At 38.7% G+C, this 27,658-nt stretch overlaps 1 protein-coding gene across 1 annotated transcript in view; it reads right to left on the reverse strand.

The window, feature by feature from the left end:
* Positions 1-12,566: 12,566 nt before the first annotated feature.
* Positions 12,567-27,658, reverse strand: part of CFAP52 (cilia and flagella associated protein 52) — a 75,530-nt gene continuing 60,438 nt past the window's right edge. Inside the window, exons 12-14 of the mRNA XM_055133021.1 lie at positions 23,527-23,629; positions 14,527-14,638; positions 12,567-12,835 (exon numbers count right to left, since the gene is read on the reverse strand). Coding sequence (XP_054988996.1) covers positions 12,660-12,835; positions 14,527-14,638; positions 23,527-23,629 — 391 coding nt within the window. The 3' untranslated portion in view covers positions 12,567-12,659. The remainder of the gene's footprint in view (positions 12,836-14,526; positions 14,639-23,526; positions 23,630-27,658) is intronic.

A 27,658-nucleotide genomic window follows, 5' to 3' on the forward strand; every position in this document is an offset into this window, starting at 1 on the left:
TAAGACAGGGTTAGAGTTAGGTTTAGGGTAGGGCTAGGTTGTAAGAGTGATATAGGGTTAGGGTTAAAGGTAGGGTTAGAGTTAGGGTCAGTTAGGTTACTGTTAGGTTCCATGTCATGGTCAGGCTCCGGGTCACAATAGGTGGTAGAGTTAGGGGAGGGTTTAATGTTAAGATTAAGGGTTTGGGTGAGGGTGAGTGTAGGGATTTGGGTTAGGTTTAGGGTTATGGATAGTGTTACTATTAGGGTAAGGGTAAGGATACTGTTGAGGTTAGGATTAGGGTGTTAGGGTGACGGGTTGGGTTTAGAATTTTAGAGGGTTGGGGTTATGGTTATGTTTAGGGTTGGGGGTTACTGTGAGAATGAGTGAGGGTGAGTGTAGGGTTCCGAATATGGTTAGGGTTAGAGATAGAGTTAGGTGTAGGATTAGGGTTCGGTTTATGGCTAGGACTAGTGTTAGTGTTCAGTTTAGGGTTAGGATTCTGGTTATAAGGGTTAGGGCTCTAAGGGGATAGGGTTAGGATTTGGGTTTAGGGTTAGAGTGGGTTAGGGTTAGGTTCTGGATCAGGTTAAGAGTCAGAGTAAGGGTTACAGTGTTTTAAGGTTAGGGTTAGCGTTAGGTCAATGTGAGGTTAGGGTTTTATACTTAGGGTTATGGTTGTGATTTTTAGGGTGAGGGAGATAATCTTGAGGGTGAGCGTAGGTGCTAGGGTTAGTGTTAAGATTTGAGTTTAGGATTAAGATTAGGTAGGGGTTAGGTTAGGGTTAATGTTAAGATTAGGGGTTGTCAGGGTTAGCATTGGGGTTTAGGATTAGGGTCCTGTTTTGGTTAGGGTTAGGTGTTAGCATGAGGGTGAGGGTGAATGTCCTTAGAATAGGATTAGGGTTAGGGTAAGGTTAGGCTTATGGCTTGGTTAGGTTTAGGTTAGAGTTAGGGATCAGTTTAGGGCTAGGTTTATGGGAGGGTCTAGAGTAGGCTATGGATAGTGCTAGGTCTATAGGTAGGGCTAGGGTTAGGTTAGGGTTTAGGGGATAAGGTTAATGTCAGTGTTAGGATTTGGATTTAGGGTTAGAGTAAGAGGGTAAGGGTTAAGTTCAGGATCAGGTTAAGGGTCAAGGTCATCATGCAAGTGGAAGCAAACATAAACGGGACTACATCAAACTAAGAAGCTTCTGCACTTCAAAAGAAACAGTGACCAAAATATAGAAAGAGTCCACAGAAGTGTTTGAGCATTGTATAACTGAGACTTAAACCTGAAAGCTTTGTAACTTTCCACGTGGTGATTCAATAAAATGATAAATTAATTTTAAAAAATGACTCCCAGGTTACAAAAGCATAGCATTTGCTACCACTACCATCTTCCTGTGCCCATACAAAAGGACATGGCTCTGAATAAACTATCAAAGGACTCAAGGAGAAAAGAAAAACAATATTTACAAGTCATCAGAACACAAAGAAGTTACAAATAAATACAGACGGGAGCACTGTGATGGGAGTAACCCAATAAACCTAAACTATCTGAGGCTATGTTATCCTACAGTTTAGGGTTAGTATTATATTTAGGGTTAGAGTTAAGGTTAGGATTTAGGGTTAGAGTAAGGGTTTAGGGTTAGGCTTCTGTGTAGGAGTAGGGTAGGGCTAGTGTTAAATTTATGATTATGTTTAGGGGTTTGGGTTAGGGTTATGGTTTGGGTTTTAGACTTGGGATTAGGGTCAGGGTTAGGGCCAGGGTTATGCTAAAAGTCTAGTCACTGAGATTGGAGTTAGAATTATGGTTGCGGTTAAGATTAGGGTTATAGGTAGGTTTAGGTGTAGTGGCAGGGATAGAATGAGGGTTAAGTGTTGGGGTATGGGTAGGATTAAGGGTATGGGTACTGGCTAGGGTTTTGGTTAGTGTTAAGTTTTAGGTTATGGTTAGTGTCAGGGTCAGGGTCCATGTAAGGGTCAGGGTCAGGATGTCAGAGTCAGAGTATGGATTAGAGTTAGGGTTACTGTTAGGGTTAGGATTAATTCTTTTGGTTAGGGTTAATGTTAGAGTGAAGCTGAGATTTACGGTTATAGTTAGGGTTAGGGGTTAGGATTAGAATTAGGCTTAAGGTTCTGGTTAGAGTTAGGGTTAGGGTTAGTTTAAGGGTTAGGATTAGGGTTAGGTTAGTATTAGGTTTAGGTTTTGGTTTGACTTTGGGTTTTGAGTTTGGGTTGGGTTTGAAGTTTGGGTTAGGATTAGTGTAGAGTTAGGGTTGGGGTTAGTTTTAGAGTTAGGGTTAGGATTAAGATTTCAGATTTAGGGATTAGATATAGCATTACAGTTTAGAGTTAATGTTAGTGGTTATGGAGAGGGTTAGGTTTAGTGTTAGAGTTATGGTTGGAGTTAGTGTTTAGGGTTAGAGTTAGTTTTAGGGTTAGAGTTAGGGTTAGGGAGTTATGAGTTTAGGATTACTGTCAAGATTAGGAGTTGTTACGGTTATGGTTATGGTTACGGGTTAGGATTTGGGTTAGCTTTAGGGGTTAGGGTGAGGATGAGGTTGAGTGAAGGTGAGGGTGAGGGAGAGTGTAGGTATAGGGTTAGGGCTAGGTTTAGGGTTAAGTTAGGTTTAGAGTTAGAGTTAAGGTTAGCATTTGGGTTTAGGGTTAGGATTAGTCCTATGGTCAGTGTCAGGGTAATGGTCAGATTATGGTTGGTGTCAGGGATATGGTTAGGTTTAGGGTTAGTGATTAGGATTGTGTGAGATTTAGGTTTAGCGTTTGGGTTAGCGTTCAGGTTAGGATTAGGGTTATAGTTAGGGTTGGAGTAGAGGTAGTGTTAGGGTTAGGGTAGGAGTCAGATCAGGCATGATCAGGGTAGGGGTTAGGATTAGGTTTAGAGATGAAGGTTTGGTTTAGGTTTGGGTTACACTTAGGGTTTGATTAAGGATGGGTAAGTGGTAGTGGTAGTGTTAGGGTTAGGGTCAGGGTTAGGGTTTAGGATTGGGTTTAGGATTAAGTTTAGGTTTATTGGGTTAGGAGTAGGTTTAGGGTATGTTTAGGGTTTGGGTTAGATTTCGAGTTATTGTAGGTTTATGGATAGGTTAGGCTTAGGTTCAGAGATAGGGTTATGGTTTGGGTTAGGGTTAGGGTTCTGTTAGGTTTAGGCTAGGGCTTAAGGGCTAGAGTTAGAGGTTCAGGATTATGGTTGGGTTAGCTTTAGGGTTGCAGGTTGGTTTAGGGGTAGGGCTGGAAGAGGGTTGGGATAAGGTTAGGGTTAGGGTTGGGTTTAGGTTTAGGATAGGGCAAGGGTTAGGGTAAGGATAGAGATTATGCTGTAGGGTTAGGGTAAGAGATGAAGTAGGGCTAGGTTTTGGGATACATTTAGGATTTGATTAAGGATGGGTTAGGCACCAGGTAAAGTGTGGTTTGAGGACCCGCATGGGATAGGAGATGCATGCTGAAAATAGATTATAGACCAAACACGATGCCACTCAGTGACTACTGCAAACCACAACACCCAAAAGGAGAGAGAGAACAAAGGGAATGCCCTGCCACAGAGGTGGGGTGGGGTGGGAAGGATGGGGTGGGAGGGTGGGAGGGATACTGGGAAAATTGGTAGAGGAGAATGGGCACTGGTGGAGGGATGTAAACAAAATGCAAACATGAAAGTTCATAAGTTTGTAACTACCTCACGGTGATTCACTAATACAAATTTTAAAAAAAAGCATGGGTTACAGTTCATGTTACATTAGGTTCAGGATTAGGGTTTATGGTTAGGTTAGGTTTATAGCGTTAGGATTAGGTTTAGGGTAGGTTTAGGGTTAGGCTTAGTGATAGTGTAGGGTTAGGTTGGATTAGGGTTGGGTTATGGTTATGGTTAAGTTAGTGGTTAGGGTTACATTAGTGTTAGGGTTAGGATTAAGGATAAAGTTAGTTTAGGGTTAGGGTTAGCCTTAGTGTTAGGGTTAGGGTTTGGTCTGGGGTTATGGTTAGAGGTTGAGGTTTAAAGGTTGGGGGTAGTTAGTGTTAGTGTTTGCTTATGCTTCGAGTTTGGTTTAGGGCTATGGTTAGGGCCAGGGTTACAATTATGGTTAGGGTTAGTGTTCGTTTTAGGGTTAAGATTAGGGCTAGGGTTAGGGTAAGGTAGAGATTATAGGTTTAGGTATAGGGCAAGGTAGAGATTATATGTTAGGGTTAGGGTAGAGGTGAAGCTTAGGTTTGAGTTTGGGTTAAGTTTAGGGTTTGATTTAGAATGGGTTAGGGTTAGTGTTACGGTTAGGTTCAGGGTTAGGATTAGATTTATAGCATTACGATTCAATTTAGAGTAGGTTTAAGGTTAGGGTTTGCCTTAGGGATAGGGTTAGGGTTACGTTGGATAGTGTTGGATTAAAGTTAGGGTTATGGTTAAGGTTAGTGTTTTGGGATAGCTTTAGGTTAGTGTCAGTTAGTGGGCTAAAGTTAGTGTTATTGTAGCTTTATGGTTAATGTAGGGTTCGGGATAGAGTTAGCCTTAGTCTTATGGTTAGGGTTTGATTTTGGGTTATGGGTAGGGTTTTAGGTTTAGTGTTAGGTATTAAGGGTTAGGGTTAGAGTTAGGTTTAGTGCTTTCTTATGGTTTGAGTTTGTGTTAGTGCTAGGGTTAGAGCTAGGGTTACAGTTAAGATAAGTGTTAGCATTCGCTTTAGGGTTAGAGTTAGGGCTAGGGTTAGGGCTAAGCATAGGGCTAACCTTAAGGTTAGGTTTAAATTAGGGTTTGGATTAGGTTTATACCTCTAGGATTAGGTTTAGGGTAGGTTTTGGGTTAGTGTTAGGGTTAGCCTTAGTGATAGGGTTAGGGTTAGTGTTAGGGTTAGTGTTTAGGGATAGGGTTATGTTAGTGTTAGAGTTTGAGTTAGAGTTAAAGTTAGTGTTAGGATTAGTGTAGGGTTAGAGATTGGATTAGGTTTAGTGTTAGTTGAGGGTTTGGTTTTCATTTATGGTTAGAGATTTAGATTTTGCCTTCAGTATTAAGGGTTGGGGTTAGGGTTAGGTTTAGTGTTTGCTTAAGGTTTGAGTTTGGGTTAGGGTTAGGGTTAGGATTAAGGTTAGGATTAGCGTTTGCTTTAGGATTAGGGTTAGGGTAGGGCTAGGAGTAGAGCCAATCCTAGGGTTAGTTTTAAGGTTAGGGTTTGGCTTAGGGTTTGGGTTAGGTTTAGTGTTAGATTTACGATTAAGGGTAGGGTTAAAGTGTAGAGTTAGGGTTTAGTGTTAGGGTTAGGATTAGTTGTTGGCATTAGAGTTAGTTTTGGGGGTAATTGTTGGTATTAGGTGTTAGGGTTATGGTTATGGTTAGGGTTACAGCCCAGAAAACCAGCACTGCAGAACATGTGAGTAGTACATATAGTACACCTGTTCAGTAAATACAAAGAAAAAGAAAAAAATAAAAAAAGGAAATAAAGGAAAAAAGAGGAAAAGAAAACATGTAAAAGGGGGCTGGAGCGATAGCACAGCGGGTAGGGCGTTTGCCTTGCACGCGGCCGGCCCCGGGTTCAAATCCCAGCATCCCATATGGTCCCCTGAGCACCGCCAGGAGTAATTCCTGAGTGCAGAGCCAGGAGTAACCCCTGTGCATAGTCAGGTGTGACCCAAAAAGAAAAAAAAAAAAGAAAACATTTAAAAAGAGAATTGAAGAGAGAAAAAAGTAAAAAAAAGAAAAAAGAAAACAAAAGAAAAAAACGAAAAAACAGAAAAAAAAATGAAAAGAAGGGAAGGAAAAGCAGCTCCCAGGATCAGCACTTACAGCCCAAGTGAGGTGAGCAGCACGTGCAGCCCACATGATCATGCATCCATCCACATATTCAGCAAGTAAAATGACAAACACATAAAAAAGAAGGGGAAAAAGAAGTAAAAGAGAAAAGTAAAAATAAAAGGAAAAGGGAAAAAAGTGTGAAAAGGAAAGAAAAAAGAGAAAAAAGAAAAGAAAAAGAAGTGAAAAAGAAGAAAAGGAAAAAGAAAAAAGGAATAAAAGGGAAAAAGGGAAGAAAGAATAAAAGAAAAGAAAAAAACAGGGAAAATAAACAAAAAGAGGGAAAAAGGAAAAGCGAAAAAAACAGAAAAAAGCAAAAAGGAAAAAGAAAAAGAAAAAAGAAAACAGTGAAAGAAAGAAAAATATGAAAAGAATAAAGAAAAAATTAAAAAACAAGAAGAAGGAAAAAGAAAAAAGGATAAAAATGCAAACTACAAATAAGAGAAAAAAACTGAAAAAAGAAAAAATAAAAAAGTAAAAAGAGAAATAAAGAAAAAAAGGAAAAAAAGGAAAAAAGATAAAGAGAGAAAAAAGAAAAGAAAGGAAAAAAGAAATAAAAGAGAAAAAAAGAAAAAAGTAAAACAAAAAAAAGAAAAAAATTTTAAAAGAAAAAAATGTAAAAAGGGGTAAAATAGCAGCTCTCAGGATCAGCAACTACAGCCCAAGTGATCAGCACCTGCAGCTCACTTAATCAGTACATGCAGTCTACGTGATCAGCAAGTAAAAATAGCAAAAACAAAAAAAAAGAAAAGAAAAAAAGGAAAAAGTAGGAAAAAAGTGAAAAAAAAAGAGAAAAAAAGAAAACAAAGGGGAAAAAAATGAAGCTCCAGGGATCAGCACTTAGAGTCCAAGGGACAAGCATGTGCAGTCCACGTGATCAGCACCTGAAGGCCACATGATCAGTATACATACATTCTACATGTTCTTCAAGTACAAAGAGCAAAAAAAAAAAAAAAGCAAAAAGCAAAAACTAGAAAAGAAGAAAAAGGAAAACAAAGAAAAAATATAAAAAGTGAAAAAAGTAAAATAGGAATGAAAGTAAAAAAAAGAAAAAAGAAACAAAGAAAAGAAAAAAGGAAATTTAAAAAGGGAATAAAGGAGAAATAACAGAGTGCGGGGAAAAAAGAGAAAAAGAGAAAAAAGTAAAAAAAAAAAAAAAAAAAAAAGGGACAAAAACCAAGCTCGTGGGATCAGCACCTGCAGATCCTGTGATCTAAACATGCAGTCCACATTTTCTGCAAGTAAAAAGATCAAACAGAAAAAAATAGGAAAAAAAGAAAAAAAAAGGAAAAATCGGAAAATAAACAAGTGAAAATAAAAGAAAAAAAAGGGGAAAAAGGGGGGGAGGGAAAGAAGCTCCTGGGATCAGCACTTAGAGCCCAAGGGACAACTATGTGCAGGCCACATGATCAGTACATACAGTCCACGTGTTCATCAAGTACAAAGAATAAAAAAAAAAAAGAAAAAAAAAGGGAAAAAGGAGAAAAAGGAGCAAACAAAAAAAGAAAAAAGAAAACAAAGCAAAAAAGAAAAAGGAGAAAAAATGAAAATGAAAGAAAAATAAAAAGAAGTAAAAGAGTAAAAAGGAAATAAAAAAAATAAGAAATAAAAGAAAAAAGTAAAAACTTACAAAAGAATAAAAGAGAAACAAAAAAAGAGAAAAAAATTTTAAATAAAAAATAAACGGGAAAAAGCAGCTCCGGAATCAGCACCTACTGCTAAGGAACCCGTACGTGTAGCCCACGTGATCAGCACCTGTAGCCAACGTTATCAGTATATGAAGTCCACATGTTCGGAAAGTAAAAAGAACAAATACAAAAAAAAAAAAAAGAAACAAGATAAAAAGGGAAAAAAGGAATAATACAGAAAAAGTAAAGGATAAAAGAAAATTGTTTTTTTTTGGGGGGGGGGTTGGGTCACACCCAGCGATGCACAGGGGTTATTCCTGGCTCATGCACTCAGGAGTTACACCTGGCGATGCTTGGGGGACCATATGGGATGCTGGGAATTGAACCTGGGTCGGCCGCGTGCAAGGCAAACGCCCTACCCGCTGTGCTATTGCTCCAGCCCCCAAAAGAAAATATTTTTAGAGAAAAGAGAAAAAAGTAAAAAGGAAAAAAGAAAAGAAGATTAGACTCTCCACCGAGATGTGACCCAAGTGGCCGCACGTGTTCGGCCTCTCTGTTGCTGGATGACCATGATCCCGGAGGCCAGCTAAACTGCTTTTGGTACCAGCAGCTTCTTGCAGAAATGTCTCTAGACTGTGATAAGGAATGGGCCGATTCTTCTCAACCCCCCATACCCATGGGACCCTGGAAGTCATGCCCACAAACTGCCTTCATCTGCTACTTGAGCTCCTTAATGGTCATGATCCAGAGACACACAAAAGTATCTCTGAACCGAGCAGCTCGCTGCAGAGATTTCTCCAGACCCTAATTATCTAAAATTTTAGAATTCCAGGAGCACACAGACGCTCTTGCAGCCATACGACATCTTATGCTATTCATAACAAGGAATACAAAAGAGAATATGGGGGAAGATTGTCTGCCATAGAGGCAAGGGAGTGGGTGGGATGGCAGGGGTGTACTAGGGACCTCGGTGGTGGAAGATGTGCACTGGTGGAGGGTGGAGGGTTGGGTGATTGATCATTGTATGACTGAAACTCAAACAGGAAAGCTTTGTAATTGTATCTCACAATTACATGTGATTAAAAAATTAAATGTGATTAAAAAATTTTAAAAAATAAATTGAATAAAATTAAAATTCTGAATAAAAAAAGTAATGTGGAGTTCATGCACAATTCAATCAATTTAGTCAATGGCTGAATAAATAGTACTCCTACATTTTAAAAAAATCCAAAAGAATTTAAAAAGAAGAAAGAGAGGGAAAAATTGTAAAAAATAAAATTAAAAAAAAGAAAAAAAGGGTGAAAAAGGTAGCTCCTGGAATCAGCACCTACATCCTAAGTGACCAGCATGTGCAGCCCATTTGATCAGCACCTGCAGCCCACGTAATCAGTACAACAGTTCACATGTTCAGCAAGTAAAAAGAAAAAAAAACACACAAAAAATGAAAATAATGAAATGGAAAAAAGAGTGAAAAAAGGAAAGAAAGAAAAAATGGAAAAAAGAAAAGAGAAACAAAAGAACTAAGTTCAAAAGGATAGAGTGAAAAAAAGAAAAAGATAAAATAATAAAAGAAAAAATTAAAAACAAAAAAGAATAAAAAACAAAAAAGAAAAAATGGAAAAAAGAAAAAAAAGAACAAAAAGAATAACGAAGAAAAAACAAAAAATTAAAAAGAGGAAGAAAAGAAAAAAGAAAAAGGAAGGAAGAAAAAAGAAATAGAAAACGAGTAGCACTGCACTATAGCATTGTCCTGTTGTTCATCTATTTTGCTCAAGCAGGCACCAGTAATGTCTCCATTGTGAGACTTGTTGTTTTTGACATATTGAATACACCACGGGGAGTTTGCCAGGCTCTGCCGTGCGGCGGGATACTCTTGGTAGCTTGTCGGGCTCTTCAAGAGGGACAGAGGAATTAAACCTGGGTTCGGCCACATGCAAGGCAAACACCCTATCGGCTGTGCTATTGCTCCAGAAATGAAGCCATGAAATTTGATTATAAATGTATGGGCATAGAGAGTTTCATGCTGAGTCAAATGAGTCAGAGGAGAGAAATAGATATAGAATGACTGCACATATTTGTGATATATATATGTATGCACATATAAAATATATATATATAAAAGGATAGTATGAAACTAATACTCAAGGACAGTTGAAACAAGGGCCAGGAGGACTGGTTCACAGTTGAAATCTTGCAACTTGTGGTGGTGGAGGGAAGGGCATTTAGAAAGAATGCCCTTTTTTTATTTAGGATAGAGAGAAGTCCACTATGACAGTGACAGCTGGAAATGATCGCTCTAGACAAGAACTGAATATTGAATATTGAAAGTAGGTAAAGAGATAAACATGACAATGTTTTAGTACCTATTTTGCAAACCATAGTGCCCAAAAAGAAAGAGAGAGAATGACAGTGAGAGAGAGGGAGAGAAAGAAGAAATGTGCCTGTCACAGAGGTAGACCAGGAGATTGGTAGCAGTAGGGAAACTGGAGACATTGGTGGTGGAAAATGTAAGCTGGTAAAGGGAAGGGTGTTAGAACATTTTATAACTGAAACCCAATTGTAAACAACTTTGTAACTGTATATCTCATGGTGATTTAATAATTAATAATTCCAAAGGTAGTCCAATATATTTTATTAAAGTACTCACAATGAAGATGTTACTGGTGCCTGCTCAAGCAAATCAATGAAAGTAGTCAGATCTACTACATACTCTATAATGACTTTTAAAATACCTTATGGATCTAAAAGAGGAGAGTCTGACTAGAATACTAGATTGATTGATACTGAAACCTCGATAATTGGAATAAGGTTAAATTAAATTTGTTTCCAAATTTGTTTCCAAATGGTCAAATGTTGCTGTCAGTTTATAATCAATATTTCACTAAGTATTAGGGAAAAATGTGGAGAATAAATCAACAAGCATTTCTTTAAGGAAGACCAATGTTTGGCGAACAGGAGTATAAATGTCCATCATCAATTATTAGTAAGGAAATCCAAATCAAGATGATAATGAGATAGCATCTTACACCAATGAGAATGGCATATACCAAAAATACTAGAACAATCTCTGTCAGCGAGAATGTGGTGAAAAAGAAACCCTCATTCACTATTGGTGGTAATACTGTCTGGTCCAATGCCTACAGAAAAACAGGGTACTCAGTAAGCTAAGAATTGAGCTCCCATGTGGCCAAGCAATTCCACTTTTGGGTATCTATCCCCAAGACAGCAAATCATTCATTCAAAAGGACGTGTGCACACCATAGTTCACTGCAGCGCTCAGTACAATAGTTAAGATTTGGAACCAACCTAGATGTCCAAAAACAGATAAGTGGATCACGAAGATATGGTATATATACACAATGGATGTGGTATACACACACACACACACACACACACAGAGGATGATATCACTTCTCTGGATGAGGGAATGCAATGTTTTTTTTTGTTGTTGTTGTTGTTTTATTTTTTTTTTGTTTTTGCTTTTTGGGTCACACCTGGCAATGCACAGGGGTTAATCCTGGCTCTGCACTCAGGAATTACTCCTGGTGTCCTCAGGGGACCATATGGGATGTTGGGAATCGAACCCAGGTCGGCCGCGTGCAAGGCAAATGCCCTGCCTGCTGTGCTATCGCTCCAGCCCTGGAATGCAATGTTTTAAAAGAGGGATGCCCAGGTCAACCTTGAACCCAGAGTATAGGAAGGAAAAGAAAAGAAAGAGTGGGTGAGAACAGACAGATGAGAAGAAATGGGCCAGGTCAGGTGAGTCAGATGCAAAAGGGGTGTTAAGGAGTGATACACTCAACACTGAAAAGACAACCAAACTTTAATAACTGACCTCAGAAATGTGCCTTTTAAGAAGGTATGCTGAGGGGACAAGTATGGGAGGGAACCTGGGAATACAGGTGGAAAGAAGTCGATACTGGTGGTGGGATTGGTGCTGAAATATTGTATTTTAAAACTCAGCTATGAATACCTTTGTAAATCATGGTGCTTTAATAAAAATTAAAAATAATAAAATAAAATAAAATTACAAAAGAAAAGAAAATGGTGGATGGATAAAAATGTAGGGGAGGGGAGTTGAATAGGCAGATGTAAGGTAACAGGTGCGTTGGATACAGTGGTGCAGCAATGTAATATACGTAAATATCTAAACCTCAGAGTCAAGCATGGGACTCAAACTACATCAAACTTCAAAATATGCCTGTTTAGGAGGTAGATTGGAAGGTGGGACAGAACCTGGGGATTTTGGTGGAGAGAAGCTGAAATTGGTGGTGAGATTTATGTTAAAACATTGTATGTCTGAAACTCTATTAGAAACACTTTTGTAAATCATGATTTCTAATTTTTAAAAATTATTTTAAAAGTCCCTTATTGAATGCTGCATTAAGTTTTTAGGAGTTCTTTGTATTGATGTCATAGGAGTGCTCACAGAATTGTTCATTTGTTCTCTTAACCTATCATTTCAGCTTTCTTTTTCTTCCTCTTCCTCCTCCTTTCCTCCTCCTCCTCTTCCTTCTCCTTCTCCTTCTCCTTTTCCTCCTCCTCTTCCTCCTCCTCCTCCTCATCCTCCTCCTCCTCCTCGCCCTCATCCTCCACCTCCTTCTTTTTGGTATTGAGTCACATCTGGTAGAACACAGGGGTCAGGAATACTCCCTGTGATGATGGGGGTACCATGAGTTGCCAAGAATTGAACCTGGAGATTCCACATATAATGAATGCAATTCAGATTTGTTTTTTGTCAGTTTGTAGGCTAAACCTGGCTGATCAGAGGCTTTTCCATTGCTATTCCATTGCTCAGAATGACACCTTATTTTGCTAAGGGAAGCAACTGTATGCTGGGGAATCAAACAAAGGTTGGCAGTAATGCAAGGAAACATCTTAACTCTTGTGCTATCTATTCATCACAGAGAGTAGTCATATATTTTAGCTTTCTGAACCATCTTTGTGACCCATCAGCTTTCATTGTAGAGGGCAATAGCAATGTTTCTGCAAATAAGTCATAGGTAAGAGCTGTGGGCCTTATGGAGCCATTGAAAAGATATGACAGGAAGTAAAGAGAAAGAATTATAGTCAGAATTAATAAAAAAGAAACCTTTATTAATGATGAACAGATTATTTCTTACATATTTTAATTATTATGTATAATTAATTTAAGAATGTGAAATGGTTTCTAATGTATTCTGTAACCACATGTTAAAAATAAGACCTGTTCTAGCATTAACTAAATTTATTCTTCAATAGAACTGTCCAGATGCCTGAACTGGAGAGATTCTGCTACTTCAGGAGGAGAATGGATACTTCCATCTCAAAATGGCTCCATCAGCACTAACACTAATGATATATTGATTTCCTGGACTTATCCGGATGCTCATGATGTTTCCACTATGCCCAATCCCAACATGAGTCACTTTACCCTCATTATAATCCCAAACTTTGACCAGATGATCATTTCCACCTGAAAAAAGACAAATAATTAAAAGGCATTACTGCACTAGAGTAGAAACAGCCATGATTTCAAATAACTAATAATTTTACACCCACAAAAGGGCCCGGGATCACATTATGTCTAGTTTTATGCATTAATTGTTTGTGAAATTTTATGTTTTTATTTAAGCTATCATTAAAATCATTAACATAAAATGAAATTTAAATGTTCATATAGCATATTTCTTTGTCAATGTCCAAAGAATTCAAGAACCTAGCAGAATATGATATCAAGGTTTTCCACTAGGTGTATTTGTGCATGTTAAATGCTTATGAAAATCCTGACTTAAAATACTGGCTCTTTCTTTCAGTAGGAAATAACAGCAAGACATTATGGAGAACTCAATTCATGTAAGAACTCAATTCATGCCTTCTTTATTTTTTCAAATGGGGGTGGTGGGACCAGAGTGATAGTACAGCAGAGAGGGTACATGCCTTACACACAGCCAACCCGTATTTGATACCTGGCATTCCAGGACAGATTCCTGAACGCAGAACCAGGAGTAACCTCTGAGCATCACCAGGTGTACCCCAAAATGAAAAATGCAGGTGTACCTTCCAAGAGGTGCTCAGGGGGTCTAAGGCTACTTGTTCAATTCAGGAAGGTGTTTCAACATAAGGGTTGAAAGATGTTCTACTGCTCAGATTATACGGTATTGGGAGCACCACAGCAACACTAGCTGTTCTTGGACTCCTCCAGGGCCATGCCCAGAAATACACAGGAAGCCGTTTGGTGCCAATAATTGAATCCAAGCCTGAAGACATATAACCTAACTTCTGTATTCTCTCCCTTAAGCAGAGGTCCATTTCTTTAATCAGCGTCTCTCACAGAACAAAATCAGGCAATGAAAAGTATAGCTTTTATTTGTGCACTCTTAAAGTCCTAGGCAAGTGTTTTTCAGAAATGTAATATCTGAATTTTTCTATTCCAGCACACTGGCTGCAGTATGAAGTGATGAATCCAATTATTATTACCCTCTCCTCTCCTCCCCTCCCCTCGCCTCCCCTCGCCTCTCCGCCCCGCCTCCCCTCGCCTCCCCGCCCCGCCTCACCTCCCCGCCCCGCCTCACCTCGCCTCGCCTCTCCCTCGCCTCTCCCTCGCCTCGCCTCGCCTCTTCTCACCTCTCCCTCGCCTCTCCTCGCCTCTCCTCGCCTCTCCCTCGCCTCTCCTCGCCTCTCCTCGCCTCTCCTCGCCTCTCCTCGCCTCTCCCTCGCCTCTCCTCGCCTCTCCTCGCCTCTCCTCGCCTCTCCCTCGCCTCTCCTCGCCTCTCCCTCGCCTCTCCTCGCCTCTCCCTCGCCTCTCCTCGCCTCTCCCTCACCTCTCCTCGCCTCTCCTCGCCTCTCCTCGCCTCTCCTCGCCTCTCCCTCGCATCTCTTTCTCTTCTCTCTCTCTGTCCTCTCTTCCTGTGTGGACTAAACATGTTATATGATTTATGGAACCTATGTGTTATCAGGGAACAAAACAGTATCCATATATATATGTATATATACATATATATATAGATATACACAAGACAGGTACCTTAATCCCTGTACTCTCTCTCTGTTTCTATGTTTACCTTTAAATCTGTTTTGCTGAAAATTTTGATAGCCTCCTGCCTGGGTGTTCCATTTTTTCTATTTAAATAATCCACATCTATATTTCTCTATCCCAGTACTAACCTGTGACAAAGTATACTCCATCCATTGTGATATCCATACCATTTATTGATCCAGACACGGAACCTTCCAGCTCTCGGATTATTGACCCATCAAATACTTCCCAGTAAGCAATCTAGAATTCAGAAAAGGATAATTTAAGCATGAATCAATCCAGTGGAATCATTCACATGTAACCTAACAAAAGCTAGTTTTACACTTTATAGAAATTTTTAAAAATTTCAAGGGATGATATGCTAACTGATATTATAAAACACTACAGCAAGGGTGGAAGAACCATTTTAATATTTTAAGTATTCCATTTAAGAAGTGCATTGTATTTGAAGAGATGTTGGTAGACTGATAAACCAATAACGTGATAGAATGTTTTTTATTAGCTAAGCAGATGAAGTCACAGCAAACTATAAAAAGGAGGAGAAAAAATGTCCTTTATCTACTTTATCAACTCTGCTTTTGTGGAAGAAAATAAGCTACAGATAGAATGGAAGGGGAAAACATTTCATGCCTTCAAATTGAGAAGCAATTGAGTAATCCAGAGAGTTCTAGAGAGGCTGAACTTAAATTTTTTGCCTTCTTATTATGGCTAACTCTCCCTCTATCACCAGTCTTTCCATCCTTTCCCCAATGTTCCCTTTGCCTCATAGCAATAAAATATTCCACAGGGTGCAGATTAAATACTAGGTGATAACACCATTAGTAGTTTGGGGTGAGTGAAGGAGACAAGGCTCAAGGGAGAGGGATGAACTGCTTTCATATTATTAAACTTTGAAACTTTATCCTTTGCAATCTACTTAAAAAGTATTAGCTCATTCTAAACAAAGAACTTTTGGTCAAGAGCTAGGAGTATAAATTTTGGTGTACATTTCACTGTTTCTGTTTGCTTGATGTTGATACCATTATTTATATTCCTTATGCCAGAAAAACATGAGTCTAAATTTAGCCCAAAATTATGTTATTTTAAGTATTTTATGTAATTTTTATTGATGTAGTGTCGGGGAGGTAGTACTGTGGGTAGGGTGCTTGTCGTGTGTGCAGCAGATCCAGTTTGATCCCCAGGACCCCATAATTGTCCCCCAAGCTCTGCCGAAAGTGATCAGTAAGCAGGAGCCAGGAGTAAGCCAAGTGTATGCCTCCCCAAAACAAAACAAAACAAAAAAATATTTGTTTGCTTTAACAAAAAAAAAAAACAAAAAAAAATTTATTTGCTTTAACAAATAGTTCTATTTTCTTCCCTCTCCCTTTCTTTGCCACCAGCAGGAAGGTGTTTCCTTCAGTTCAGTTTTGCTCTGGCTCCTCATGTAATCTATCTTTTCTTTTTACCTGTTCCATTCCATATAATCCTGCTCACTCATTACTAAATGTTCATTTACTTATTTGCTTAGATTTTTATTGACCATTTCATCATTCTCCACTCAAAATAAATACATAAAAATAAATCAAGGGGCTGGAGTGATAGTACAGCAGGTAAGGTGCTTGTCTTGCACGCAGCCAACCCAGGTTTGATCCCAAGCATCCCATATGGTTCCCTAAAAACAGCCAGGAGGCAATCCTAAGAAAAGTCAAGAGTAAGCCCTGAGCATACATCCAGATGTGGCCCCCAAAGAAAAAAAATAAATACATGAAAGAGCAGAGGCATAGTCGTACCACCAATATATTTATAATAATAAATCTATAAATAATAGAATTGCTATTTTTTAACTTATTGGGTACTGGAGCAATAGCACAGCAGATAGGGCATTTGCCTTGCACATGGCTGACTCAGGTTCAATTCTTCGTTCCTCTCAGAGAACCCGGCAAGCTACTGAGAGTATCCCGCCCACAGGGCAGAGCCTGGCAAGCTACCCGTGGCATATTCGATATGCCAAAAACAGTAACAACAAGTCTCACAATGGAAACGTTACTGGTGCCTGCTCAAGCAAATTGATGAACAACTGGATAACAGTGCTACAGTGCAGTAACTTATTGAATAACCATAAATTACAAAGTTACAAAGCTGTTTATGATTGAGTTTCAGGTGTTAATTTATTATTATTTAAATACTCTAATGAATATTCTAAATAGCAAACCCAGAGGTTCTCAATGGGCTGTTCCTGTATCAGTGCTTAAGAATTTGTGGTGTTCGAGTTGAAAGCTGAGTGCCGAAAGTAGTGTATAGACAGAACATGATCACCACTCAATACCTCTATTGCAAACTATAACATCCAACAGGAGAGAGAACAAAAGGGAATGCCCTGCCACAGAGGCAGGATGGGGTGGTGGGGGTTGGGGTGGGGGTGGTGGGAGGGATACTGGGAACATTGGTGGAGGAGAATGGGCACTGGTGGAGGGATGTAAATGAAACGCAAACATGAAAGTTTATATGTTTGTAACTGTACCTCACGGTGATTCACTAATAAAAATTAAACAAACAAACAAACAAAAAAGAATTTGTGGTGTTGGTCTGGGCCTCCCACATACAAAGCATGTGCTTCGGTCCATTGACCTATCTTTTCTTTCTCTCTCTCTCTGGCCCCATGACTATTCAAATTTGAGGTAGCCTCTCAAATTTTATAATGTAAAGCCTAGAATATGGCAACTATCACACTAATTATAAAAGCATACTGGGTCTTGATTCCTTGGCTGACATCTGCCTGAGACGTGTCCTTTCTGACTCTCATGTCTCACTAGTTCACATCTGCCTGTGATGTACTTTCCTACTGGGCACATTTACCCTTCCTGAGGAAATGGGCTACACATCCTGGCTTGGGATAGGTACTTGCTTTTCTAATGCTATTTGGCAATAACGTTGGTTTACATAAATCCAGAAAGGTAGTCCTCTCTGTAGTAGTAGACATTTTGCCAAACCCAGGAAGGTGTGGAAATATTACTTAACAGACAGGAAATCTTAAGAGTCAGCTATGAAGCCTTGCTCCAGAGAAAAAGAGATTTGGACAATTTTTGAAGGATTGGTTTAAATAACAAGGAGTAGGCACAATATTAAGTGCCCTCCAAGCTCAGGGGAGACCCTGAGGACAGGCTGACTCAAGAAAGAACTTACATAGTTTTTGCCAATGGAAAACAAGCAATGTCCAGATCTGCAACCATTTCATGGATTCTATACTCAAGAATCAAGAGGAAAAAAAATCCTGATAACTTGGATATCTCTAACCCGAGGGTGGATGGAACGTATTTTTGCATGCTAGGCAAAATGAGAAGACTCCTATGAGAAGACTGAGAAGATTGAGGCCATCATCAGCTCACTGTGCTGACCTTATCGTCACAGCATCCTACTAAGCCTTGGTAACCAGACATGATAGGTAAAACTTTTTAATTTCTTTTAAAAAATTTTATAATGTAGGAGTACTGCTATTTATTCAGCCATTGATTAAGCTGATTAAATTGGGCATGAACTCCACAAAAATTATTAATTTCTTTACTGATGAGGATGGGCTGGAGCGATAGCACAGTTGTAGGGCATTTGCCTTGCATGTGGCCGACCCGGGTTCGATTCCTCTGCCCCTCTCAGAGAGCCCGGCAAGCTACCGAGAGTATCTCACCCACATGGCAGAGCCTGGTAAGCTACCCGTGGCTTATTCGATATGTCAAAAAACAGTAACAAGTCTCAAGATGGAGACATTACTGGTGCCCGTTCGAGCAAATCAATGAACAACGGGATAACAGTGACAGCGACAGTGACTAATGAGGATAGCTTGACCTGTCCTTAGCAAACCCCCAGGACCTTCCAAAAGGTAACAGAATTCTCTAATCTTGCTTTATTTGTGCAAAACAGCTGACCATGTTTATAAAAGCAAATTATTTGGTAAAAGCAGAGAGAAAACTATGTTTCAGAAACACACCTTTTTGTTGAAATCAGTGCAGTTCTATGGAGATGACAAAGTTTCTGGGTGGGTAAGGATATAAAATCTTCCCTTCTAAGGCATAAATTGCCAAAAAAAGGTTAAATATTTAGGATCTGTACTTACACCTGAAGGTTTATCTCTGTACTAAAGCCTTGCAGAAGTTATTCTTAAGCTCACAACACCTCAAACTAGAAAATAATAGAGACCTTTCTTGGGAATGACAGGATTCTGTACATTTGGATTCCCTGAAAATTTATAGCAATATAGCAAAACTTCTTTACTAGGAACTAAATGAGACTTATTTTAGACCCTAGAGTAGAACTAGAACTGCTAGCTAGAACTTCAAACTCTTAAAGATTACCTAATCTCAGCTCCAGTTTTGGCAATACCTAATCAGAGAAAAGCTGTGTACCTTATATATAGCTAGGTATATATAAGGATAACAAGGATCCTAGCAAGGATAACACTAGGTTTGTTAACTTCTAAAACTTTGGGAAGCTCCTACACCTGATATATAGCTAAGAAGCAAAGCTTTATAACTGTGTCTCATGGGGATGATGATGATGATAATAATAATAATAATAATAATAATAATAAAATTGACATTCTGAATTAAAAAATAATGTGGAGTTCATGTCCAATTCAATCAGCTTAATCAATGGCTGAATAAATAGCAGTACTCTTATATTATTAAAAAAAAACTTTCCCCAATATAATCAAAACCATCTACCACAAGCCCACAGCAAGCATTAATCTCAATGGAGATTAATTAATTAATTAATTAATTAATTAACTAAAGGCTTTCTCCCTAAGATCAGACACAAGACAAGGTTGCCTACTCTCACCACTCCTATTCAACATAGTGCTAAAAGTACTTGCAACAGCAGTTAGAGAAGAAAAAGATATCAAGGACATCATTATAGGAAAGGAAGAAGTCAAGCCATCCAAGGACAGTAGTTACAAGGACCAGGAGGATTGCCCCATAGCTGAAAGACTGCTTCATGAGCGGAGGGGAATAGGCAGATGGGATAGAGAAGGGATCACTAAGAAAATGATAGCTGGAGGACCAGTTGGGATGGGAGATGCAGGCCGAAAGTAGATAATGGACCAGACATGATGACCTCTCAGTGTCTGTGTTGCAAGCCATAATGCCCAAAAGTAAATAGAGAGTATGGGGAATATTGTCTGCCATGGAGGCAGGGAGAGGGTAGGAAAGGTTGAGGGGGTTACTAGGGATATCGGTGGTGGGGAATGTGTACTGGTGGAGGGATGGATGATCATTATGAGATTGTAAACTCAAACATGAAAGCTTGTAACTATTTCACGGTGATTCAATAAAATTTATTATTTAAAAAAAAGAAGTCAAGCTTTCACTATTAACAGATGACATGATACTATAGTTAGAAAATTCTAAAGAATCTACAAAGAAATTCCTGGAAACAATAAATTTGTTTAATAAAGTAGCAGGTTGGAAACATCATCTCAAGAAAAAGAGATACAAGTATGGGATGTCAAGAGAATAGGTCTGAATGAAGACAGGTAACCTAGATTGCCTGAACTTGTGCTGATAAAGTAAATGACCAAGTAGATTGGAACACAATCATTTTATATCTGCCTCAATGGTTCACATTCTTAGAAGATAATAAAGTGCTTACCCATCCAACTTCCCTTTGTTAAATATAAAACCTTCCTCTGGAACCCTTTGGGAAACCCTCCCATAATATGGAAGTTTCTCTGCATTTCTTTCTCCTTCCTTTCTCATTCCTTAAATGAAGTATTTTTTTTTTAATTTTGACCACTTGATCTCTGGTCCCTTTCTTTCACTATTGACTGCTTGAAAACAAGAACCTGAGTGCCTGCACCCATTAAAACAGCACCACCTGCTCAGCATTGGGAAATCTACCCAACAGATTAGCAGCTTGACTTCAAACAAATGTCTAAGTGTTCAGTGTACAAATATTTATTGGTTCTTATTAATACCTTCACTGGGTGGGCATTTTTCAACCATACTTAAAAAGCCAAAGAAATGTCTGAAGTGTTGCTTAAGGAGATAATCCCTAGATCTGGCTTTCTGAGGTCATTACAGAATGACAATAGAGCTTTTATTTTTCTGCTTTTTGGGTCACACCTGGCAGTGCACAGGGGTTACTCCTGGTTCTACACTCAGGAATTACTCCTGGCAGTGCTCAGGGGACCATATGGGATTTTGGGAATCGAACCCTGGTCAGCCGTGTGCAAGGCAAAAGCCCTACCCGCTGTGCTATCACTTCAGCCCTGACAATAGAGATTTATTTGATTCTAAAGTCACCTGAGATTTAGCCTCTGCCTTAAAAATTAATTAACAACTACAGACAGCCTTGTACAACCCCCTGCCAAATGTCAGGAAAGATGGAGAAATATAATCATACCCTAAACAAATATATTATAGAAATTATGTCAAGAAACTTCTGAGACTTGGTTTCACTCCAGACTATATTTCAAGACAGAGAATAGCTCCTAAGGGAAAAACTTCAGCTTGATTCCTTTGAACTAGTGTATGGTAGGCCCTTTTGATATTAGATTCTTACTGGTCTTGGGGAGCTGTGATGTGAATTACAATAATGTAGTTTTATGCTATTTAAAAAATTTATGACATGTATTCTTTGAATTTATGATTTTGCTTGTATGAGTGGAAAATTTTTTGCTTTGAGAAATGCCTTAACCTGAAATTTGTACAAACCATAAGGAACTATCTTTCCTGACACCCTTTTGCTATACTGCCTTGTTCATAATAAATCACATAAATCAAAGATAGCATGTTGCAAACCACCACCCCCTTGCTGATGCCTGATAGATAAGTGTGATTGATAAGGACAGATGAATTTGCATTAATACCCTATACAATGGGCTGGAGTAATAGCACAGCAGAAGGGCCTTTGCCTTTCATGTGGCTGACCCGTGTTCGATTCCTCTGCCCCTCTCAGGAAGCCCAGCAAGCTACTGAGAGTATCATGCTTGCACAGCAGAGCTTGGCAAGCTGCCCGTGGCGTATTGGATGTGCCAAAAACAATAACAAATAAGTCTCACAATGGAGAGATGTTACTGGTGCCCGCTCAAACAAATCGATGAACAATGGGATGATAGTGACCCTATACAATGGCTTATGGGATTCCCAATAGGGGTTGATTATTTCAGGCATTTTTGCCTACTCTCAGTCCACCGGTAAACACACTTTATTATTCTCCTTACTTAAGTCTTGGTGTGCTTGATTAAGAGAATTTTGAGTACAGCATATCCACGTACTCATTATAGATTTTAGGGGGTAAAATCTCTAGATATTAAATGTTGCAGCGGGAAGATATGGAGGGAAGAATATATGCTGGGAAAACACTGGAACTAAAATCAGTCCAAAGGCACAAGGTCTTTGACACAAAAGAACTATCTTAGGAGCCAAAAACCACTAAAATGCAGACCTCTAGCCCCAGAACACAAATGTCTTCCTGACAAAAGGTGGCTAAGACCCCTAGGAGGAGATACTACACACTAGAACAAAGGTAAGGAGAAAAATATAAAAAGTTCCAAGCTGTTTTTGGCAACCACATTTGAAATGAGGTTTGGGGAGGAGGTGGTTTGGGGAAATTGTATATAAACTATTTGGCAGAGGAAAAGGGGTCTTGTCTCTTTGACCAGCATTGAGATATATACATTCTTATCCTAATGCCTCTTTGGACCACACATTTGCCTGTGATATGTATTTTCTTACTTTCCCATTCTAAGGAATGGCCTTTACATCTTGCTTTTAATGTGTACTTTCTTTTGTTCACTCTTAAGAAATCTGTGTTTTTTCTTGAGCATGTATCTCTATCTTTGTCATTCCCTCCCTTTATTTCCAGAGAAGCTTTACAAACCATATACCAAAAACATATACCAAAGCTTTATAATGAAACTGTGATTACTTCCCTAATTATCAATTCTATCCCAGTTCTTTAAGGAACTCCACTTAGACTGTAGTGAAATATGGGGTTGAGATTGACTGGGACCCAAAAGACACATGGTTTGCATTCAGGAGCTTGGGGTTTAATCCCAGAGCACCAGATGGTCCCCAAGCATTTGGACAGGTGTAACCCCTTAGCACTGCCAGGTGTGGGTACTATCCACAAGAACAAAGAGATATGAAGGTCTAAGTCAATTTGGGTTAATGAGACATATGAAGGCAAATATTCTAGTTGGACCATGTAATATTTCTTGTGTTTCTATAACAAAGTGTCTCCTATGGTTCTCAAATACCTAGATGAGAAGAGTGTAGCTCAGTGGTAGACACCAATGTCATCTAGACAATCTAGACACCTAGATTCTATACTCAAGAGCACAAATAAATAAATTAGTTAAATAAATATGAATAACCACCATGCAAGTTTAAATAATAAAAATATTACACCTAAATTCTTATACAGGGAATTGGAGAAAGGCACTTTTAATATCTTTTTTAAATAATTTGTTACTTTCAACTCCATAGATTTTTCTGTAGCTTATGAAAATATAAATATTTGAATTTGACTTTTATTATTTGAAAATTATGTTAAAGTCTGAATTTGGGAAATCGAGATAGACAAATTGAGTATAAAGTAATTAGATAGGTATCATATGGGTGACACCATATTCCTTATTCCTTATCCCCCTTATACCACCATATACATCTATCCCCTATGGAGAGAAATGTTACTCAAAAGAAAGACAATCTTTACTGAAGGAAGTGGACTCCTCAACTAACTAGGTTTTTAATATATTGATGAAGTATAATGAAAAGAGATGACATGCTCTATTGTCATTCAAGTTGAGTTTAGTCAAAGTGATTTGGGCACTGCAATTTTATTCCAGATACAGAAATGTCCTAATAATAAAAAATATTCTAATTGGGTATCCACTAAGAGCAGGCCCCCTGCAATTACCACTATGTATAAGCATCATGTGAATCACTGAACAATTCAATTTGGTCTCTTTTATTATTTTGATAAAATTTTTAAATAGCATGACTGATCAGCAGCAAAATCATTGAAGTGGCATCCCCTAGACTCCCTGAGCTGCATCCTCAGCTGCAATTCTACAGTGTGATCTCCTTAGTACACACACACACACATACAAAACAAAACAATAAAACATCTTAACTCTTACTAGAAATACTTACCTTTCTGTCTGTCCCACTGGTGATGACCTGAAATTCTTCAGGGTGGTAACAAACACACTGAAATAAAGTGTTGGCCAGGATCATCTGATTCCTCCTAAGATGCCTAAAAAGAAAAATGATATTAGGGAACTAAACCACTGAAACCAAATATCATCAATAGTGCAATAGTGAGATCAAGGGACCAAACTTTAACAACCAAACTTAGAAAGGTGCCTGTCAAGAGGTCAAGGCTGGAGTGTGTGGTGGTGGTTGGGGGATGGGGGACAGGGACTGAGACCTGAGAACATTGGTGGAGGAAAGTTGATACTGGTGATGGAATTGATATTACAATATTGTATGTCTAAAACTCAGCCATGGTGCTTCAGTAAAATAAAAATAATAGATTCAATAGCTGGAAAGTCAACTTCCTTCTCTCTCTGAAAGCACTTATTTATTTGTTTTTGCTTTTTGGGTCACACCCAGCAATGTTCAGAGATTACTCCTGACTCTGCACTCAGGAATTACTCTTGGCGGTGCTTGGGGGACTATGTGGGATGCTGGGGATCGAACCCAGGCCGGCTGCATGCAAGGCAAATGCCCTACCTGCTATACTATTGCTCTCACCCCAGAAAGCACTTATTTTTCAAATTGAATTTTGTACAAATTGGATTTGAATTGGGTTAACTATACAAAATGCACCAGGAGATATTTTCAAAGGTAAAGCACAACATTCTGTGATAAGTCTAAAGTTCCTATTGCAAAAAAAATTGAAGACTGAACTTAGAGTCAAAATTCTGAGTTCTCCCTCCACCTGCCCCCTAAGAACTTCAGTGGCCACCATCTTCCAGAACTTAATGAGAAGTGCAAGTATGCGGGTTCAGTGACAGTAAACTTCAGGCCTCAAGGGATAGGGGATGGGCCTGTCCTTCTCATCTCTCCTCCCCTTGGGACCCTGGAGGTCACACCCACAAATTGCCTTTGGCTGCAACTTAAGCTCCTTGAGGGCCATAATGCAGAGACACACAAAAGAATCCCCAACCGAGCAGAGCAGCTCGCTGCAGAGATTTCTCCAGACCTTAATTATCTAAAATTTTAGAATTCCAGGAGAGCACAACTGCAACATCGTCTGCTATTTATAACAAGCAATACAAACGAGAGTATGGGGGAGAGTGTCTTCCATAAAGGCAGGGGGAGGGGTGGGATGAGAGGGATACTGGGGACCTTGATGGTGGGAGATGTGCACTGGTGGAGGGTTGGGTGATGGGTCACTGTATAACTGACACTCAAATAGGAAAGCTTTATAACTATCTCACAGGGGAAAAGAATAATAAAATAAAATTAATATCCTGAATAAAAAGAAAGTAATGTGGAGTTCATGTCCAACTCAATCAGTTTAAACAATGACTGAATAAATGGCAGTACTCCTACATTATAAAAAAAATTTCTGAGTTCCTTATATTCTTGAGGATATATATATATATATATATATATATATATATATATTGGCCTTGAATAGCTTTATTGAAATCTGTATAAATAAACATGCACATTTCAAATGTAAACTCAAGTGAACTCAAGTGCAGACAAAATTTTAACCTCTGTCATGCAGGAGGTTAGTTTACATTTGAAAAAAAGAGAGAGAGAAAAGAAAGAAAGGAAAAACAAAACTCAAAGCAGCTTTTAAAATACCAGGATGAAAAACCAGCTTTAATATCAAGGTATAAAGCAAAGCCATGATCAACATAACTTGAGGATATATTTTGAAGTCAAGTTCCATACAAAGTGTGAGAAGGGCTTTTTATAAATGGTTTTATAGGTCCCACAATGCATTGTAACTTTATTTTTAATTAAAATTTTATTAATTTGATGTAAATTAATTGATTCTCATGTGCACAAAAGCTTGGGAATACTGATTTAAATGTTATACATAAATAAATTAATTTCTCTATCATTGGAGATTATAGACTACCTTCCACACAATTTCTTCTGATTATTGATGTTATGAAACAGAATTCTATGATATTAAAGCTAAACTTATGCTTTTGTTTTGGGACCACAACCCAAGCTTGGGGGGTGCTTGTAGTTCAGTGATGGGAATTGATCCTAGTAGTGGCTCTGGGGACCATGAGGTAACTGAAATCAATCTGGGGCTTCTCTATAAGCCATCTCTCCAGAGATGAGCATTTGAAAACACAGATACAAATTAACAAGATATTACCCATTATATACAGAGAAGCTTAAGGGATTTGAGGCTGTCACAAATCATTCATAGAAACATATTCAGATATGCCCTTCCAGTCACATACAAATAGGAAGTTTATGTGTAGACTAACACTTTCCACAAGCATTAAGAAAATGGTTATATACAAATACCTTTTCCTATACCATTAAAAACTGTTTTTTAGCCTTTTCTATGCTTCTCTGCTTTACAGTGTGCTTTTTATTTTCAAATAAACTCTTGCCCTGCCTTACTTTTACCTGTCTATCTTGCTCAATTCATCATTTGAGATAGTAGGATCCCAGACAGAACTAAGAACTCCATCAGTTGAAGAGAAGGAAAAGTTTACAGCACTCTGCCCACTGCCATGGTTAGCTCATTATAGCCCTGACTAGAGTGTGTAGAATGACTAGAAGAACATTCTATATCATAAATTATTTTCCCTTGAGGTAAGAGATATAGATAAAAGGGGAGGTATGTGATATACAGAGGCCTTGATTCTATCCCCATAATCACATGCGTTGAGTCCTGGTGGTCCCCAAACCATTGGACTTCAACAGTGCCTTATTGCCAGTTTTATTATTTAGCTGAATCATCTAAGTATCTCCAGAAATAGTCACCAAAGCCCCCTGAGCACAGTGTGGGAGTTCTCAAATCCCCCAAATCCTATTTTCCTTCTCCCTTTTGGGAAAAATAATGTTTCCCTCCCTCCTTCCCTCCCTTTCTTCCTCTCTTCCCTTTCCTTCCTTCCTTCCTTCCTTCCTTCCTTCCTTCCTTCCTTCCTTCCTTCCTTCCTTCCTTCCTTCCTTCTTTCTTTCTTTCTTTCTTTCTTTCTTTCTTTCTTTCTTTCTTTCTTTCTTTCTTTCTTTCTTTCTTTCTTTCTTTTTTTCTTCCTTCCTTCCTTCCTTCCTTCCTTCCTTCCTTCCTTCCTTCCTTCCTTCCTTCCTTCCTTCCTTCCTTCCTTCCTTCCTTTCTTTCTTTCTTTCTTCCTTCCTTTCTTTCTTTTTGTTTCTTTCTCTCTTTCTGTCTTTCTCTCTTTCTATTGGTACACTAGAAGGTACTCAGGACTTACTACTAGCACTGTGCTTCAGGATCACTCAATCACTTCTAGTAGTGCTCATATATAGGTGATGAGACCCAGGTCATCAAGTGTTTACCTGCTATACTATCTCTTCCTCCTCAATTTTATCTTTTCTTAAATCTGAGTAGTGTTTCATTGTGTATAAAGGATGTACAGTCATTTCTTTATCCAGTCAACTATTCTTGGGGAATTGGGTTATTTCCAGGTTTTGACTATTATGAATAGGCTGCAATGAACAGAAAATGCCAAATGTCTTTCTGAATAGAGTTCTGGGACTCCTGGGGTAGATGCCAAGAAGTAAAACTGCTGGGTTATATGGAAGCTCAATTCCTAGTTTTTTGAGGAGTTCCATATTGTTTTCCCAAAGGGTTGGACCAGTTAATATTCCCACCATAGGGAATAAGGACCTCTTTCTCACCACATCCACACCAACAGGTTTTTTTCCCTCTTTATGATGTGTCTCACTGGTATGAGATGAAATCTCCCCTTTGCTTTGATTTGCATTTCCCTGATGCACAGCATTTTTCACACACCTTTTGGCCATCTGTATGTCTTCTTTGAGCAAGTTTCTGTTCATCTGTTTCCCCTATTTTTTGATTGGGCTGTATATTTTTCTTCTTGCAAAGTTCTACCAGTAGTTGCATGAACTTTTATTTTTCTTTTTGAGTCACACCGCAATGCTCAGGTGTTACTCTGGCTCTACACTCAGGAATTACTCCTGGCAATGCTTGGAGGATCATATGGGATGCCGAGGATCAAACCCAGGTTGCCCAAGTGCAAAGCAAATATCCTCCCGCTGTACTATTGCTCTGGCCCCTCTACCAGTGTTTTATATATCTTTTATAACATTCCTT

The sequence above is a fragment of the Sorex araneus genome, chromosome 3 (assembly GCF_027595985.1).
Source record: "Sorex araneus isolate mSorAra2 chromosome 3, mSorAra2.pri, whole genome shotgun sequence".
Classification (NCBI taxonomy): Eukaryota; Metazoa; Chordata; class Mammalia; order Eulipotyphla; family Soricidae; genus Sorex; species Sorex araneus.